Here is a 16,197-nt window from a genome sequence, read left to right on the forward strand (position 1 = left end):
CCGATCCTAGAGGTGAGGGGTTTTGTCTGCTCTCCTTTCCTGCTACCACTTCAGAAGCCAGTGGCAGGGGCTCTGGCCGACTGGCTGTAGATCAGAGGTTCCAAAGACCCCTTCCTCGTGTTAGACTGATGTGCTAGAGTGGCTCAAAGAACTCAGGGGAACATTTTATTTACGACATTAATAGTTATTACAGAAGAATACACCTGAGGAAAAGCCACCTGAAGAAACGTGTAGGGCAAAGTGTGTGGAAAGGGGCACAGAGCTTCCCTGCCTGGTTCAGGCATGCCACTTGCCCTGAATCTCCATGTGTTCACCAGCCTGGAGCTCTCTGAAGCCTGTCTTTTTGGGTCAATACAGGCATGGTTGATTATTAAATCATTGGCCATCAGTGATTGAACTCAATCTCCAGCCTCTCTCCCCTCCTCTGAGGTCTGAGGTTGGGGCTGACAGTTCCAACCAACCCTTGGCAACCAGTCCCCATCCCTAGGTAATTGTCAAAAGTCACCTCTTTGACATAAACTCAGGTATGGTTGAAAGGGGTCTGTTATGAACACCAAGAAATCTACATTGTTCTTATCACTTAGGAAATTCTGAGGGTTTGGGGGGGCTCTGTGCCAGAAACAGGTGCAAAGACTAAAATAAATATTTATTATAAATCACAGTATCACAGAGGGGACTTGCTGGAGATGCACTGTTCTGCGAGGGGGAGATGGGGAGAGCCAAAGCTCAAGTGCAGTGCTTTGCCTCAGCCAGAAGCATGCAGCTGGTGCAGCTGCGGTCACAGAACAGAAAATAGAGTTCATGGGCACACATGCAGGCAGGCTGCCAGTGTACTGTGAAGGCTCTCTGTTTTCTAAGATTTGACCTCATCATTCGTTCCTAAACACTGAAGACTGCACTGACCAACTATAAAGACCTCTTAGAAAAATAAGAACATCTGAGTCCAATATTGTGGTATTCCTCCCTCTTCAGAGGGAAATCAGATTAATTGTAGTGGTCATCTTGAACTGGGGAAATGGGGTATCCTGGGTGGGACAGGGCATGCTACCCATGATATCTCATCAGTTTGCATATGGCCCACTCTGTTTGCATTTCCGGGCCCACTCTGATCCATACCCACATCCCTGAATAGCTCAGGGAGACAACATAGACTTTGGGAAGACCCTGATGTGGACTCATAGTAAATGTTCAACCCATGCTAATCTCTTTGGAGCCACCTAGGAACTGTGACCATAGTGGTTACCATTTCCTATAAATCAGGCCCTGGATTGAGTTTTTCACATGCTATATTTAATTCTCCTAAAACCCTATGAGGTGAATGCTGTGATTATGCCCGTTATTTAGATGAGGAAGCTGATGTATGGAGACATTGAACAATATGATAAAGCACAGATTTGAACCCTGATCATTCTGATTCTCAAGTCCAGCCTCTTTAACTACTATGCAGTAGTGCAACCTGGGATGCATTGTATAAGGCAGAGAATTTAGAGTTTGGAGGCTTCGCTTTGAATCCTTGCTCATTTTTTCCTAGCTCTGCGACCTTGGAAAAATCATTTTTTAACTTCTTCGTGCCTCAGCTTCCTTAAATGTAAAATGGAAACAATAGTATCTGCCAGTTAGCATGTGGCTATTAAATACAATGAATGTAAAGGTTATAGGACGTTTTTTCACAGATATAGATAAAAAACTAATGAGTGTGTTACAAAGAGAGGCATACATCCTCGGTACATTACTTTGGATTAGACAACTTGCACCATTTGATATTTTAAACCCGATGAAGCTTTTTCTATTGGTAATTTTCTGAAAAAAAAAAAAAAAAAAAAACCACTCATGATTTAGCAGTGAATTTTTCACTAATTTGTGATTAGACAGCTGGCTTGGAGATTGTCATTGGGAATCCAAACAGAGGCTCAGCAGCAAGTATGTTCATAGCTCACATACTAGACTCTTCTTGGAATGAGTTTAGTGTTTTTAGTTTAATAACTAAACTAAAATAGTCCATCTGAGGGTGGAAAATAAAGACATCCAAAATTAGTATAGTATATTAGCTTCTCTTCTAAGTTCTAGTAAAAATACTTCTATCATCATTACCTAAAATGTCTTGCTTTCTGAGTGCCCAGTCATTCCATGTGATATACAGAGAGAGTGAAGCTGACATAGACCTGACCCCCGGGAACTCCTGTGCAAAAACAGACCTGCTAACTAGATGCAGGCAGGACATCCACAGAGCAGAATGGAAACATGAACCCAAACCAAAGGACAATTAGACAGTGACCCTATCTGGCAGTTACAGGTCAAGCATACGTGCCCTTGAGGGGTTTGGTAAAATTGAATATCCAAGAGAGAAATGAAGAGTTCTATGCACGGGGAACATGCGTGATGTCTTCCTGGTCAGCAATCTGCATGGCTCTCTGCCTGTTGCTCTCTGACCTTTTATGATGGCTCAGATCACCCAGACACCCAAGAAACTCTAAGATCCTACAGGATCAATTCAGGGCCATGGCCAGCCTCCAGTTTCAGGGTGAGCCTGGTGAGCAGGTGGCTGCACTAGCCAATGAAGCCTTTGTTTGCAGAACTATGAGAGATTCGAACCCCTGAAAGGTGCTGACCTATTGATTTGAAGACAGTCAAGTTATGCCCCTTAAAATTTTTTCCTCTGGTGCAGCACATACACTAAGGGCAACACAGCTTACTGTAAATCCAGTTGTAGAGAGCATTATGGAATAAGTTTGTTTCCTTTATGCTTTTGTTTTTCATTTCAGTCTCTTCCCAGAGATTATTGACGACGAATGGCTAATTTTTTTTCCTTATTGCCACATGTTTAAAATATTATTGTTTATTATATGTCTTGCGTTTTTGGGTTTTTTTTTTTTTTGTAATTTTCAATTGTTTAAAGACTGGTCTTTTCTTACGCAAGGGAGTGATGTGATAAACACAATCCATTAATAAAATGAATCTGCTAAGAACAGAGACAGCAGGTAGGAGTGGAAAAGAGTTGATTTAGGAGCTGACTAGACAGGAAGAGGTGAGGATAGATGGAAGGAGCTATGGAGGGCTACATACAGAGAGGTAAAGGAGGAAAATGCCAAGACCTGAAAACAGAACAGGTATAAGAACTATTCTGGGGGGCTCCTGGAGGGCTCAGTGGGTTAAGCCACTGCCTTCGGCTCAGGTCATGATCTCAGGGTCCTGGGATGGAGTCCTGCATCGGGCTCTCTGCTTGGTGGGGAGCCTGCTTCCCCTTTTCTCTCTCTGCCTGCTTGTGATCTCTCTCTCTGTCAAATAAATAAATAAAATCTTAAAAAAAAAAAAAAAAAAGAACTATTCTGAGGGTGCCTGGGTGGCTCAGTGGGTTAAAGCCTCTGCCTTCGGCTCGGTCATGATCCCAGGGTCCTGGGATCGAGCCCCACATTGGGCTCTCTGCTCCGCGGGGAGCCTGCTTCCTTCTCTCTCTCTCTCTGCCTGCCTCTCTGCCTACTTGTGGTCTCTGTCTGTCAAATAAATAAATAAAATGTTAAAAAAAAAAAAAAAACTATTCTGGAATAGTGTTTGGGTCACATGACACTAAGGAGGGATCAAAACCACACATAAAGGGACGCCTGGGTGGCTCAGTTGGTTGGACAACTGCCTTCGGCTCAGGTCATGATCCTGGAGTCTCGGGATCGAGTCCCGCATCGGACTCCCGGCTCCATGGGGAGTCTGCTTCTCTCTCTGACCTTCTCCTCGCTCATGCTCTCTCTCAAATAAATAAATAAAATCTTTAAAAAAAAAAACACACATAAAGAGGCTATCTTGTCATCTTGATGAAGCTGCATTGCTTCTGTTAAGTGAATGTTTGTAATATTGTAATACTAGTGACTTTTTTTTATTAAAGATTTTTATTTATTTATTTGACAGACAGAGATCACAAGCAGGCAGAGAGGCAGGCAGAGAGAGAGGAGGAAGCAGGCTCCCCGCTGAGCAGAGAGCCCGACGCGGGGCTCGATCCCAGGACCCTGAGATCATGACCCGAGCCGAAGGCAGCGGCCCAACCCACCGAGCCACCCAGGCGCCCCATACTAGTGACTTTTATTCCAGCCAAGAATGTATGAATTACCTGAAACTGTAGCTGGTACACTTTATAATGTGACATGGACTCTATATTCCAGTCAAAGAATGCTCTAAGTCCTAAGGGTTGGGAATTTGAAAGACATGATAAAAATTCAAGGAATTTAAAGAAAAGATGCATAATTGTTTTCATTAATAGTTGTTCCTACAAATGTTGTTCCATATGGTTTCATCAAGTATATGGTGTTTTTTTTTTCTTCTTCAGGTCATTGTTTTTCAGACATATACCAATCAAAGTTCTGTGCCTATTGAGGCAAGATATATTTTTCCTTTGAATGATAAGGCAGCTGTGTGTGGCTTTGAAGCATTCATCAATGGGAAGCACATAGTAGGAGAGGTAAGGGGAGAAAATGCACTGTGACTGCTCTTTGGTTTAAGGTCAGTTTCCCATTTACCCAAATCTTCCTCACCTGAGTTCCCATAGCTATAAAGTTGAATAGCAGCCTTATCATAAAACAGAAATATTCTTCAAAGAACCAAGCATTTATACAGTTGGGTTCCATTTAAACATCCCTCCCTGATAAACTAGTTTCTGTCCCTACCTGTCCAGTGTTCATCAGTCAATGACTTGTAAATTCTTTGCCTAGCACTTTGAAACAGAGCAATTTCAATATCAAAAGTTTAAGAGAGGCACCATGGAAAATTGGTGAAGACTTTCTATAATTTTGCAAAAAAACTGATCCTTTGCATCCTGTTGTAACAGTCAAATTGATGCTATGACTACTGTTGTTAACTTTTTAAGAAAAGTTGTACCAAAAGAAATAACAAGTGATACATTCTTTGTTTATTCTAAGGATTAGCCTACAGTTGCAATAATAACACATTTTGTTAAATGTAAGGTAAACTTAACTTATTATTTTTGTTCAACATAAAGTCCCAATCAAACTTTTTTTTTCACTATTGACTCTGAAATACAGTCCCAACAAATTAAAGAGATTTCTCTTTAGTTGGCCTTTTCTGTTTCAAATTCTTACTAGATGAGTACATTTTAATGTACTTTATATAAGTTTCCATTCACCTTAGGCTCTTAGCTTTCTGGGTTTTACCTAGGTTTTAATAAACATTGCTGCAGTTTTTCTTGTTAAAGTCTGAAATCATTATTCATACCATGACTGGTATAAAAATAATGTTTTCCAGGTTAAAGAGAAGGGAGCCGCCCACCGTGAATACCGAGAAGCCATCACTCAGGGCCATGGGGCGTACTTGATGGATCAGGATGCACCCGTACGGCTTGATTTATCCCTTAGTCTAGCACACTTATCAGAAGGGAGAAAGAGTTGGAATACGACTTGAAACATGAAGTCCATAGTAGAAACTGGGATAATTTCTGCTATTTTAGGCCTAGAGTTTAACTTGCTGTTAGCAAGCAGAGGTCTACCTGGTCAGAACCATTCGACTTAGGTAAAGGTAGGAGGAAATGGTGTCGGTATTGCCAAACAAATAAGAAGACCTACTTTTGACCTTGGGAACTGAGTTTCCCAGAAGTGACAACAAAAAGAAAACATTTGGAGGTACATAATCTTCATCTTCTGATAAGAGAGTGTAATATACAGTTGACCCTTGAGCAACACAGTTTTGAACTGCATAGATCCACTTGTAGGGGATTTTTTTTGTTAAATATACAATACAGCACTATAAATGTATTTTGTCTTTCTTATGATTTTCTTTTCTCCTGTTTACTTCATTGTAAGATTTTAGTATATAACATCTAACATACAAAGTATGTGGTAATTGACTGTTTATGTTATCAGTAAGGCATCCAGTCAATAGTAGGCTATTAATAGTTAAATTTTTAGGGAGTCAAAAGTTGTAAGTGGATTTTTGGCTGCACAGGCATCAGCAACCTCATTCAAGGGTCCACTACATATACATTTGTCCTAGGACTAAGCTTATCTAGCAATTTATCCAGTTTTCACCAAGTTATATCCCGGGAAGAGTTTTCTACAGGGTCCTGAGGTAGGTCCAGATTCTTTTCTTTCTGATTAATGGCTTTCCTAGGGATAAAATATGGAAAATTTGAAAGAAGGGACAGCTATCATGTCCACTAGATTTCTTTTCTTAAATATAAGATGCTTTAAATATGCCTTTGGCAGATACTAGATTGTGTGCTGTTTGTAATCATTGTCTCCAGCATAGACATTTAGTTGTTTTTGAGGACAGGTCCACGTGCCTCAGATACTACCTCTGAGGATGCCACATTGCCATAGCATTGTGAAAATTTAATGTTGGTGGAGGGGGGAGTTACTAAAGATTAATACAGAGTTAAAGGACAAATGATTGCTTTTTACATATAAGATAACCTTTTGCAAAATGGAAATAAGCAAGGAAGAGGTCCTTGTTAAACAGTTAATAATGCTACTCCTGGCCAAAGTGTATATTTAAAAGCCTGGGGTTTATTTCACAGTGTGAGGTTATTGTCATAAAAGAATTGGTTGGCATAGTTCCTCCTTGATGATATTTCCCTAAGAAAAAGATCCACAGGAAAATAGTCTTCAGAAAGGGTATTATTACCTGTGGATAAAGTCTGGTCAGAACCATTGCTAACCAGCGCCTTTAGGTACCCCAGAATGTATTTTGCCATCCAGCTACTATAATGTCCTCACTCTAAAATATATTATATTAATAATGTAATTATATAATGTATTATAGATATATATTATTACATATGTGTTATATATTTAATATATAAGTATATATTCTCTACTTGCTAGACTTCTAATAGTTGGGAACATTTTATATATATATGCACACACACATACTCATATATATACATATAAAATAGTATTCTATACTTGGGAACATTATATGTTTGTGCATATAAAACATGATGTATATTACTGTTATAATTTATAATATATATAAGTATATATGTTATATATATTATATATATGATGTTCCCAACTATCAGCCACTAGCAAAGTGGCTTTAGACATCCAAGGGACTGAGGTGAAAATGATTTGTGTTTGAAAATTATGTAGGGACACCTAACATTTCAAACCTCATTATATCAGAAAGGAGGACAAAGTGTCTTGCACCAAATGGTGCTTCCCACGCTCTTCACCTACACGAGTCCCCCCATATGCACCAAGATGCTAGCCCCCTGGGAGCCCATAGGGAAATCCCCACAGCTCCTGTGCCTCACCTCTCCTCGGAGGGGTTTTTTAACCCTTGGAATTGAGTTCACTTGGCTGCCTTGCAACTCAGCTTTCTGGCAGGTCAAGCAAGTTACAGTTTTGTGAATTATCCAGCTTGTAACAGAAGTGACATCCTGCATCTATGTCCTACACAGAAATGGAACTGCAAATCCACACTATTATGTGGCAGTGTCTCAAATAAGACCCAGGCTATTATGCACTTCTTTTAAGGACAAGCACTGTGAACTGTTCAATAATTACCTCTTCATTGTTTATCCCTTCACGGGAATCCATTTCTTTATTGGATCTTCTTGCAAATTGATATCCTTGATGTCAAAAGTAATCATTTACTCCTGAAATCTAAATTAATCATTAGTATTATATGTTCCCAAACATATAATAGTTTTCCAAACTAGAAACCAGATAGAAACCAAAAAGTTTCATGGCATTGCAGCCAACTGTATGGGAAGATATGCATGGGGTGTTAAGAGTTTCTCTGTGTAGGTATCAGAAAAATAGATCTAGCCTCTCTTTTTTTTTTCTGCCCTAGCCAGTCATGAGCTTATCCCTATATGTAGTGATTATAATGCCCCTTTAAAAGAAAGTGAAAGGGGCACCTGGTTGGCTCAGTGGATTAAAGCCTCTGCCTTCGGCTTGGGTCATGATCCCACGGTCCTAGGATCGAGCCCCATGTCGGGCTCTCTGCTCAGCAGGGAGGCTGCTTCCCTTCCTCTCTCTCTGCCTGCCTCTCTGCCTACCTGTGATCTCTGTCCGTCAAATAAATATACAAAATCTTAAAAAAAAAAAAAAAGAAAAGAAAGTGAAATACTTTCTCTAAAAGATAAAATGATGGGGGCACCTGGGTGGCTCAGTGGGTTGAAGCCTCTGCCTTTGGCTCAGGTCATGATCCCAGCGTCCTGGGATCGAGCCCCACATCGGGCTCTCTGCTCAGCGGGGAGCCTGCTTCCCCCTCTCTCTCTGCCTACTTGTGATCTCTGTCTGTCAAATAAATAAATAAAATCTTTTTAAAAAAAGATAAAATGATGCACGAACTGCAGGGCAAAGGAATAAAGTGAGGACCAAGTTAGTGAAACTGTTCTAGCTCTACAGCCACTGGTGGAATTGCTGCTAGGTGCTGTGGAGGTCAGAGAGTCTACAGCTTCTTCAAGAAGGGGCTATGTGGAGACTGTCTGTGCAACAGAGCCCTGCATGCAGGGCCTCTGGTGTAGAGGACAGAGGTGACACTCCCCAGTCAGGGCAAGGTCCTGCTCCCAAAGGGCCTCCTCTCCTTCTACCCCCCTATAGATGTCATGCCATCCCCACCCCTGCGGACCTGCTCCAGGATTCTCCTTAAGCACTGCCCATGCCCATTCTTCTTGTAGGGTCTATGCTCATTTTCTGAGGAAGAGTCTGGTAGATTATAATTTAAGTGGCTCATGTAATAAGAGGGATTAACTGGCCTAGAATGGATGTACTTTTGAGGAGAAAAATGAGTCATGTGTTTCTATTTCAGGATGTTTTTACTGTTAGTGTTGGAAATCTACCCCCTAAGGCTAAGGTCCTTATCAAAGTTACCTACATCACGGAACTCAGCATCCAAGGCAACAGGGCTGTCTTCTTCATGCCTGCTGCTGTGGCACCCTGGCAACAGGACAAAGTTTTGAATGAAAACATTCAGGTTTGTATGCTTAGAAAGTTTTAAAGAAGTTTTTTTGGGTGATTTATTGATAGGGAATTTAAAAACATCTAAAATAAGCTAATCTTTCCAGGGGTACCTGGGTGGCTCAGTTGGTTAATCATCTTACTCTTGATTTGGGCCCAGATCCATGATCTCAGGGTTGTGAGATAAAGCTCTGAGTTGGGCTCCATGCTAGGTGGGAGCCTGCTTAAGATTCTCTCTTTCCCTCATTCCCTCCTTCCATGCTTCTCTCTCTCTCTCCCTCTCTCTAAAAAAAATAGTAATAATAATACATGAAAAAAATCTAATCTTTCTGGCATGAAGTCAATTTAATTCCATTTATGCATTTAGATACATGTGATGTTTGTAAAATGAAAAGAATAAAGACACAGTTATGCTCAATAGGTGTAATATTTTTATTCTGTTCAGGCACTTAAAAAAATTTTGTGTCTGTACTACATGTTCATTATAAGGAATTTAGATAAGCATAAAGAATGCAAATAAACCAAAGAGGAAAATTTCAACAATCCTTAATTCCATTGCCAGAGATTGTAGAACAAGCTACTGGGTAACAGTTTGTTTCTACTTTGTGTGTATTTATATAAATTGTGTGTGTGTGTGTGTGTGTGTGTGTGTGTGTGTGTGTGTATGCATATAGAGGTATGATGTATATGTGTGTGTATGTGTGTGTGTGTACACACATATAGACATATGTATAGTTGAAAATCTCTGTTAAATTGGTGATAAATTATCCCTGATATCAGTTGCATTTTAGAAGTTACTGTGATTCCATGAGCAAATGTTCTATGTCTCAGTACTGGGAAGTGAGACCGGTTGTCTTGTTGCTGCTATAGATTGTAGTCTTGGTAACATTACCTTCAGCTTAACATTACCTTCAGCAGTCTTGGTAACATTACCTTCAGAGTTCTCATTGTGAAACTTAGTAGATATTTAGTTATACATATATATTTTTCTTTTAACAGGATACAGTAGAGAAGATTTATATAGAGAAAATAGGAACAAAACAAAGGTTAGTACCAAAAATATAAAACCTCTTAAGACATTCAATTGATATTAGTTTTATGGTTTCAAATATTACTTAAAATTCTATAAAATGACAACAAGTATTTGTTTAATATTTAAGATCATAGACTTTTTCTTCTTTTTTGGTAGCTTCTCTTTGAGTATGTCCATTGAGATGCCATATGTGATTGAATCCATTTCTAGTGATACACATAAACTGAGACAAAAGGTTAGTAAATCTTTGTTTTATTTTTTAGGAGCTTTTATTTTAGCATTAGTTTTATTTTATAAAGGCAATTCATTCAAGTGGTTTAAAAATTTTTAAAAATAATGCTAATAACAGGGGTGCCTGTCTCGTTCAGTCGGTGGAGCACACAACTCTTGACCTTGGGTTCAAGACCCATGTTGGGTGTAGAGATTACTTAAAAAATAAAATCTTAAAAAGAAGAAGAAAGTAATGCTAACAACGGCTTCTCACAAGAAGCAACAGCCTGGTTCTGCCCTGCATCTTCCAGACCAGCCTCCAGAGAAAGTGAACCACTTTAAATATTTTACCTCTTTTCTGGTGCCCTCCAAAGTTGTAAATGCTCTTTTTTTTTTTTTTAACTGCTTATTCTTGATTCATCTGATTCAAAATTATTTTTTTATTTCCTGGTGTGGTACCTGAAAATTTCCTTCTCTTATCTCTCCACTAACCTCACTCACACATAGATTGAAACTCTTCAGATTACTATTGGTTGGTCACTGTTGAATGCTCTTAATAATTCAGATAATGTTTTTCCCCCGAGACCTTCCTCCCTTCTGTCTCTCCTCTCCCAATGCAGCTTGGTTACCACAGGACATCTGTTGTCCCAGGGCCTTTCTTTATGATTCTCCTTTGCAGGGCTTTTCCTCTTTATCCTCTTTCTTGTTTTTTTCCCCTCCATTTGGCAGAGCACAGCCTCTGTTAATTTCCTCAGCATGTGGGCAGCAATGTCTGCAGCTAGCCTTAATCCATATGTGAATGCTGATCATTTGCTGAGATGTTTAATCCTGGGTTGAAAATCATCTTCCTCAGAATATTGAAAACATTATCTTATAGCTTCCAGTGTGACTTTTGAGAAGTTAAATGCTATTCTTATCTCCCATTCTTTGTATGTAGTCTGTTTTGTTTTGTTTTAAATTTTACAAGAGTTTCAGATCTTCTCTTTATCCCTGGTATTCTGAAATTTCATAGGAATGTGATAGTCATTCATTGTATGTAATGCATAGCCTTTAGTGCTGGGAAATTTTGTTACATTTTTTTACAATAAATTCTTCCTCTTTCCTTCACCTTTTGCATTGCCTTTAAGTCAGCTGTACCCTGGATTGAGCCTCTTGTTTTCTTTCTTTTTCTCTCCTTTGACCTTTGTATTGTTTCCTTGTTCTACTTTCTGGCTGATATTCTCAATTTTAAATTCCATTCTACTGAACTTTGTGTTTAAAAAGTTCTCATTTTTAATTTGTAAGAACTCTTTTCTGTTCTATAAGTAACCCCCCCCCCTTTTTCTTTAAAGATTTTATTTATTTATTTGACAGACAAAGATCACAAGTAGGCAGAGAAGCAGGCAGAGAGAGGAGGAAGCAGGCTCCCTGTTGAGCAGAGAGCCCAATGCGGGGCTCAATCCCAGGAACCTGGGATCATGACCTGAGCCGAAGGCAGGGGCTTTAACCCACTGAGCCACCCAGGTGCCCCAGTACTCCTTTTTAATAGCATCTTTTGTGTTTCATGGGTACATTATCTTCTCTTTCTTGTTTCTCTGAAAACACAATATATATATTTTTTTCTCTTCCCTGGGTTGTATTTTTTTTTAAGTTCCTTTTTTCTTTTTCTGGCTTTTTCTTTTTTTGGTTTCCATATTTTGGGTTAGAGGCTTTTCCTCAAATGCCTGGGTGACCTCTCTGTGTTCAACTGTAACTGAGACACAAGAAAGCTAGTTAGGTGCTCTGAGGTGGGTGGAGCTAGTGGACCAAAGACTCTGCACTAGAGGCCCTGGCAACTGGCTGGCTGTTGGGTGGTGAGTCTCGTGGTGGTGGTTTAGCCCTTCTGTGGTTATTCAGAACACCTCTAGCTTATTCATAAAGTATGACTAGGGAGAGTGACTGAGGGGCCCACACATTAGGATGCCAACTTTTACTTCATTCCCCAGTTTGCTGACCTATATTCTTAGGCTTTATTATGCCTAAAATTCCCCAATGTGGATGCTGTTTGCTTGAATTTTTCTAAGAAATGAATCTTCAGTTTTCTTTAATGAGAGAACAGAGTACTAGTTATTGGTGCTACCTGCTTCGTTACTTTGGAAAGGGAGGGGGCCTGTATTAAGAACTTAGTTCATAGTCTACTTGCTAGTTACCACTGTTTTCTGCAGTACCACAAGGGTATAAGCCTTACCAGGTTGCTGTAGTCCCCCACCAGACCCAGGTAGTAGCTACCGCCACTCTAGCTGAGTCACTTACCATCCCTCTATCAACTTTTTAAAAAATTTTTTAAAAATTTTTTGACCTCTCTCAACTGCTATTGTGTTTGTTCCTATCCTCAATATCTTTATGGGTTTAAACCCTTTAATTGGTTCCTTTTTATGGTAGAGAATTTTAGGATTTTGCTAAGAATGGAGGTAAACATATATATTTACTCTATCCTCAACAAGAAACGCTCTGCATCAGATAGCTTCTGCTGTGTAACAATCTCAAAACCTTATGGTTTAAAATAATAACATTTGTTATTTCTCACAGTTTTGTGAATTAGCTGGGCAGTTCTAATGGGCTGCACTGGCTTGCCTGGGACAGGATAGTCTAGAATGGGCTTATTCTAATACCTGATGGGCGGCCTGGTGTCAGTTGGGGTGATGACCATGTCTCTCTTTATCCAGCAGGTTAGCTCAGGTTCATTCATATAGTTAGTGGAAAAGTTCTCAGTAGCACCAGAGGAAGGCAAGCCCCATTGCACCAATGTTTTCCAAGCCTCTTGCATCACATGAAAGCAAGTCACATTGTCCAACTTTGGATTCAAGGGCAGAGAAATAGGTGTTACCTTCTGATAGGAAGAGATGCAAAGTCACATTACAAAGGAACAAGCACACAGGAATGGAAAGACTTTATGGCCATTTTACAATCTGTCCCATTGCCTTTATTGTTTTAAAGCTCATCATCCACATTTTCAAAAGTTATTTTATATTTATGAAGATGTAATTTAAAAATAAGGCATAATTATAAGATTTCTGTTGAATTTTCTATTTTTACTATTCTGAGTTCTAGTGTACTACTATGTGCTATAATGCTATATCGATATAGTTCTACCTAAATACATAGATCTGTAATCTTTGGATCCAGGATTTGGACTGTCTCAGACTTCTCAATTTGACTGTGTTCATCAACCTTAGAATTTCAGGAGGGTAACTTATGATAATGGTCAGGACTTCTAAAAATTTCATAATTTTGGAATTTATTACTACCTTGTTGATTCTTGATGGAGTTAGAAAAATTATGCAAGGATTTGCCACTTGACAGGTAACTGCAAATTGATCATATGTTATTATTCAAATATTTACTTTGTTGTCATTATTGTTTGTTTTGTAGCGCACAGACTGCAAAGCTGTAATTAGCACCATGGAAGGTAGCTCCTTAGACATTGATGGATTCTCTCTTCACGTTGGTTTGTCTGATGCATATCTCCCAAGAATGTGGGTTGAAAAACATCCAGAAAAAGAAAGCGAGGTATAGTCCTTCTTACTTAAAAATGGGAGACACTATTGAAAAAATATTTCAGAATAGATTATTTAAATTTGGAAATTACTGATAGTCTTGAAAAATTAGCATTACAAAATGTGCTCTCACCACCCCAAGATTTTACAACTGAAAATACTTATTGATAGGTCCCCCAATAATGGGTCCATGATCAAAGGAGCGAGACTGATACAAAGTGAAGGTCAAGCAATGCTTTATTTCGCGCCAGGCATTGAGAATCAAACCGACTGGTTGGGGCTGTCTCTTATAAAGAGGCGACCCCTCCCAGCCTCACAGACTAACTTTTATAGAGCAAAGGGCCATGTGGTTGAGCCTGGCCACACACAGGTGGCCAATGGGATTGCAACACACAGAGAAAACTGCACAGTCATGCTAGGTCACACACAGTGGCCAATTGAATTTCAATTTACCCTAGTAGATATTTGAACTAGCCTATCACCTTGGTCAGAATTGGCACCCAAAAGGCGGGGCCCACTCTCCTTGGTAGCAAGGGAGAGAGTACGTGCGCCCCACTGATTGGATGTCTCCACCTGGCCTGACCCGCCCTTGTATCTGAGCTTTGCTACCTGGGACTGGTTTCCCGGACTTGCTTTTAAGTAAGTTCCTCTGGGAGGGGCAGGGTCAATCTAAGTTTACTGCATAAACAACAAAATGGCTCCCTCTGGCTAAGTAGGCCCTTATACTTATAAAATCAGGCTTGACAAACTCCTAAGGTTTCAACCAAATCCCTCATGTGGTATGTTTCTCTATGACTGTAGTTTTTACTTTAATACCCACCAAAACCAAAATATGCCTTCAGACATTTTCCAGGGACCTAGCAGGAGACACTTTAATCTACAACCCTGAAGATTCTGAAAGTGCCCTATTCTCAGTTCTAGAACCCTCCTAGCTACAGTCCATGAGTAGTCCCATAGAACCTGGTGGATGCTCATTTCTGCACTTCAGGAGATCAGAAAGGGCCATATATTCTGCTTCAGCCCCTCCAGTGATGATCAGGGACCAGTCAGCCAACCCAGAGACCTCATGGGAGACATCCACCTGCACCTTCAGAGGCAGGTCTGCAGATCTCAGTTGTGGCTGTGAAACCTGAAACAGTTCTGGGACTTTGCAGCTCCTCTCAATTGTAGTCTAGGGTCAGTCTTGCCCTCCCAGGGACTCATCCAGCAACTAGAGAGGAGCCTTCCCAGGGACCTAGTGGAAGCTGTACCCATTCACACACCTGGTAATAGGTCTGCTGACTGAGGAGCTGTGGACTATAAAGTGACCTCTTGTCCCAGGCTACTCTACCGAACAAGATACTGAGCTATCTCAGCCATCCAGGGACCAGACATGATCCACACCTGACTCCCTGGTAACAAGAATGTCAACTGCAGACCACACCATATACTGAGCAACAGCCTTGAAATTGACTCCAGTCCTGCATAACTGTAGTGTCAGAGGTAATCCCATCAGCCAGGGAGCCTGCCAAACTAGTCTGTAAAAACAGAGGTTTTTGCTTCTTGAGATGCACAGAAAACAATGCAAGGTTTATGTGGATCATGAAGAATTAGGCAAACCTGACACCACCAAAGAAAACTAATAAAACTCCTATAACGGATCCTAAAGAAATGGAGAGCTATGATTTGTGTGACAACAAATTAAAAAATAGTCATCTTAAGGAAACTCAATATAATACAAGAGGACACAGATAAACAACTAAATGAAATCAGGAGAACAACACGTAAACAAAATGAGAAGCTTAATAAATAAATACAAATCATAAAACAATGAAACAAGGTCTGGAGCTAAAGAATATAATGACAGACTGAAAAATTCAAGACAGAGCTTCTTGACTTGATCAACTGACAGAGCAATTGACTTGATCATGCAGAAGAATCAATGAACTTGAAGACCAATCATTTGAAATTAGAGGAATGAAAAGAAAAAGAATGAAAAAGAGTGAAGAAAGCCTACATGAATTATGGAGCACCATTAAGCAAATGAGTATTTGTATCACAGGCATCCCAGGAAAGGAGAGAAAAGGATTATTTAAGGATTATTTAAAGAAATAATAGCTAAAATTTTCCAAAATCTTGAGAGAGAGATGTACATCCAGGTCCAGGCAGTTCAAAGGATCAGTTGAAAGATTACTCTAAAACACATTATAATCAAAACATTAGGGTGCTTGGGTGGCTCAGTGGGTTAAAGCCTCTGCCTTCAGCTCGGGTCGTGATCCCAGGGCTCTCTGCTCAGTGGGGAACCTGCTTCCCCCTCTCTCTCTCTGCTTGCCTTTCTGCCTACTTGTGATCTCTATCAAATAAATAAATAAAATATTTTAAAAAATTAAAAATCAAGGACAAGGAGAGAATTTTGAAAGCAGCAGGAGAATGGCTCATCACATATAAGGGAACACCCCCACACGGCTAACTGCAGATTTTTCTGCAGAAACCATGAGGTCAGGAGAGAGTGGGATGATCTATTCAAAGTACTGAAAAGAAAAACTGCCAACCAAGA

General features: G+C 39.9%; 1 protein-coding gene across 3 annotated transcripts in view; it reads left to right on the forward strand.

Moving 5' to 3' along the window:
* The window catches only part of PARP4 (poly(ADP-ribose) polymerase family member 4), a 135,672-nt gene that overhangs the window by 57,091 nt on the left and 62,384 nt on the right, over positions 1 to 16,197 (forward strand). For all 3 annotated transcript variants that reach the window (XM_047722833.1, XM_047722834.1, XM_047722835.1), the window contains exons 16-21: positions 4,313 to 4,444; positions 5,245 to 5,331; positions 8,755 to 8,919; positions 9,903 to 9,949; positions 10,093 to 10,171; positions 13,537 to 13,674. In XM_047722833.1, coding sequence (XP_047578789.1) covers positions 4,313 to 4,444; positions 5,245 to 5,331; positions 8,755 to 8,919; positions 9,903 to 9,949; positions 10,093 to 10,171; positions 13,537 to 13,674 — 648 coding nt within the window. The remainder of the gene's footprint in view (positions 1 to 4,312; positions 4,445 to 5,244; positions 5,332 to 8,754; positions 8,920 to 9,902; positions 9,950 to 10,092; positions 10,172 to 13,536; positions 13,675 to 16,197) is intronic.

The sequence above is a fragment of the Lutra lutra genome, chromosome 3 (genome assembly GCF_902655055.1).
Source record: "Lutra lutra chromosome 3, mLutLut1.2, whole genome shotgun sequence".
NCBI lineage: Eukaryota > Metazoa > Chordata > Mammalia > Carnivora > Mustelidae > Lutra > Lutra lutra.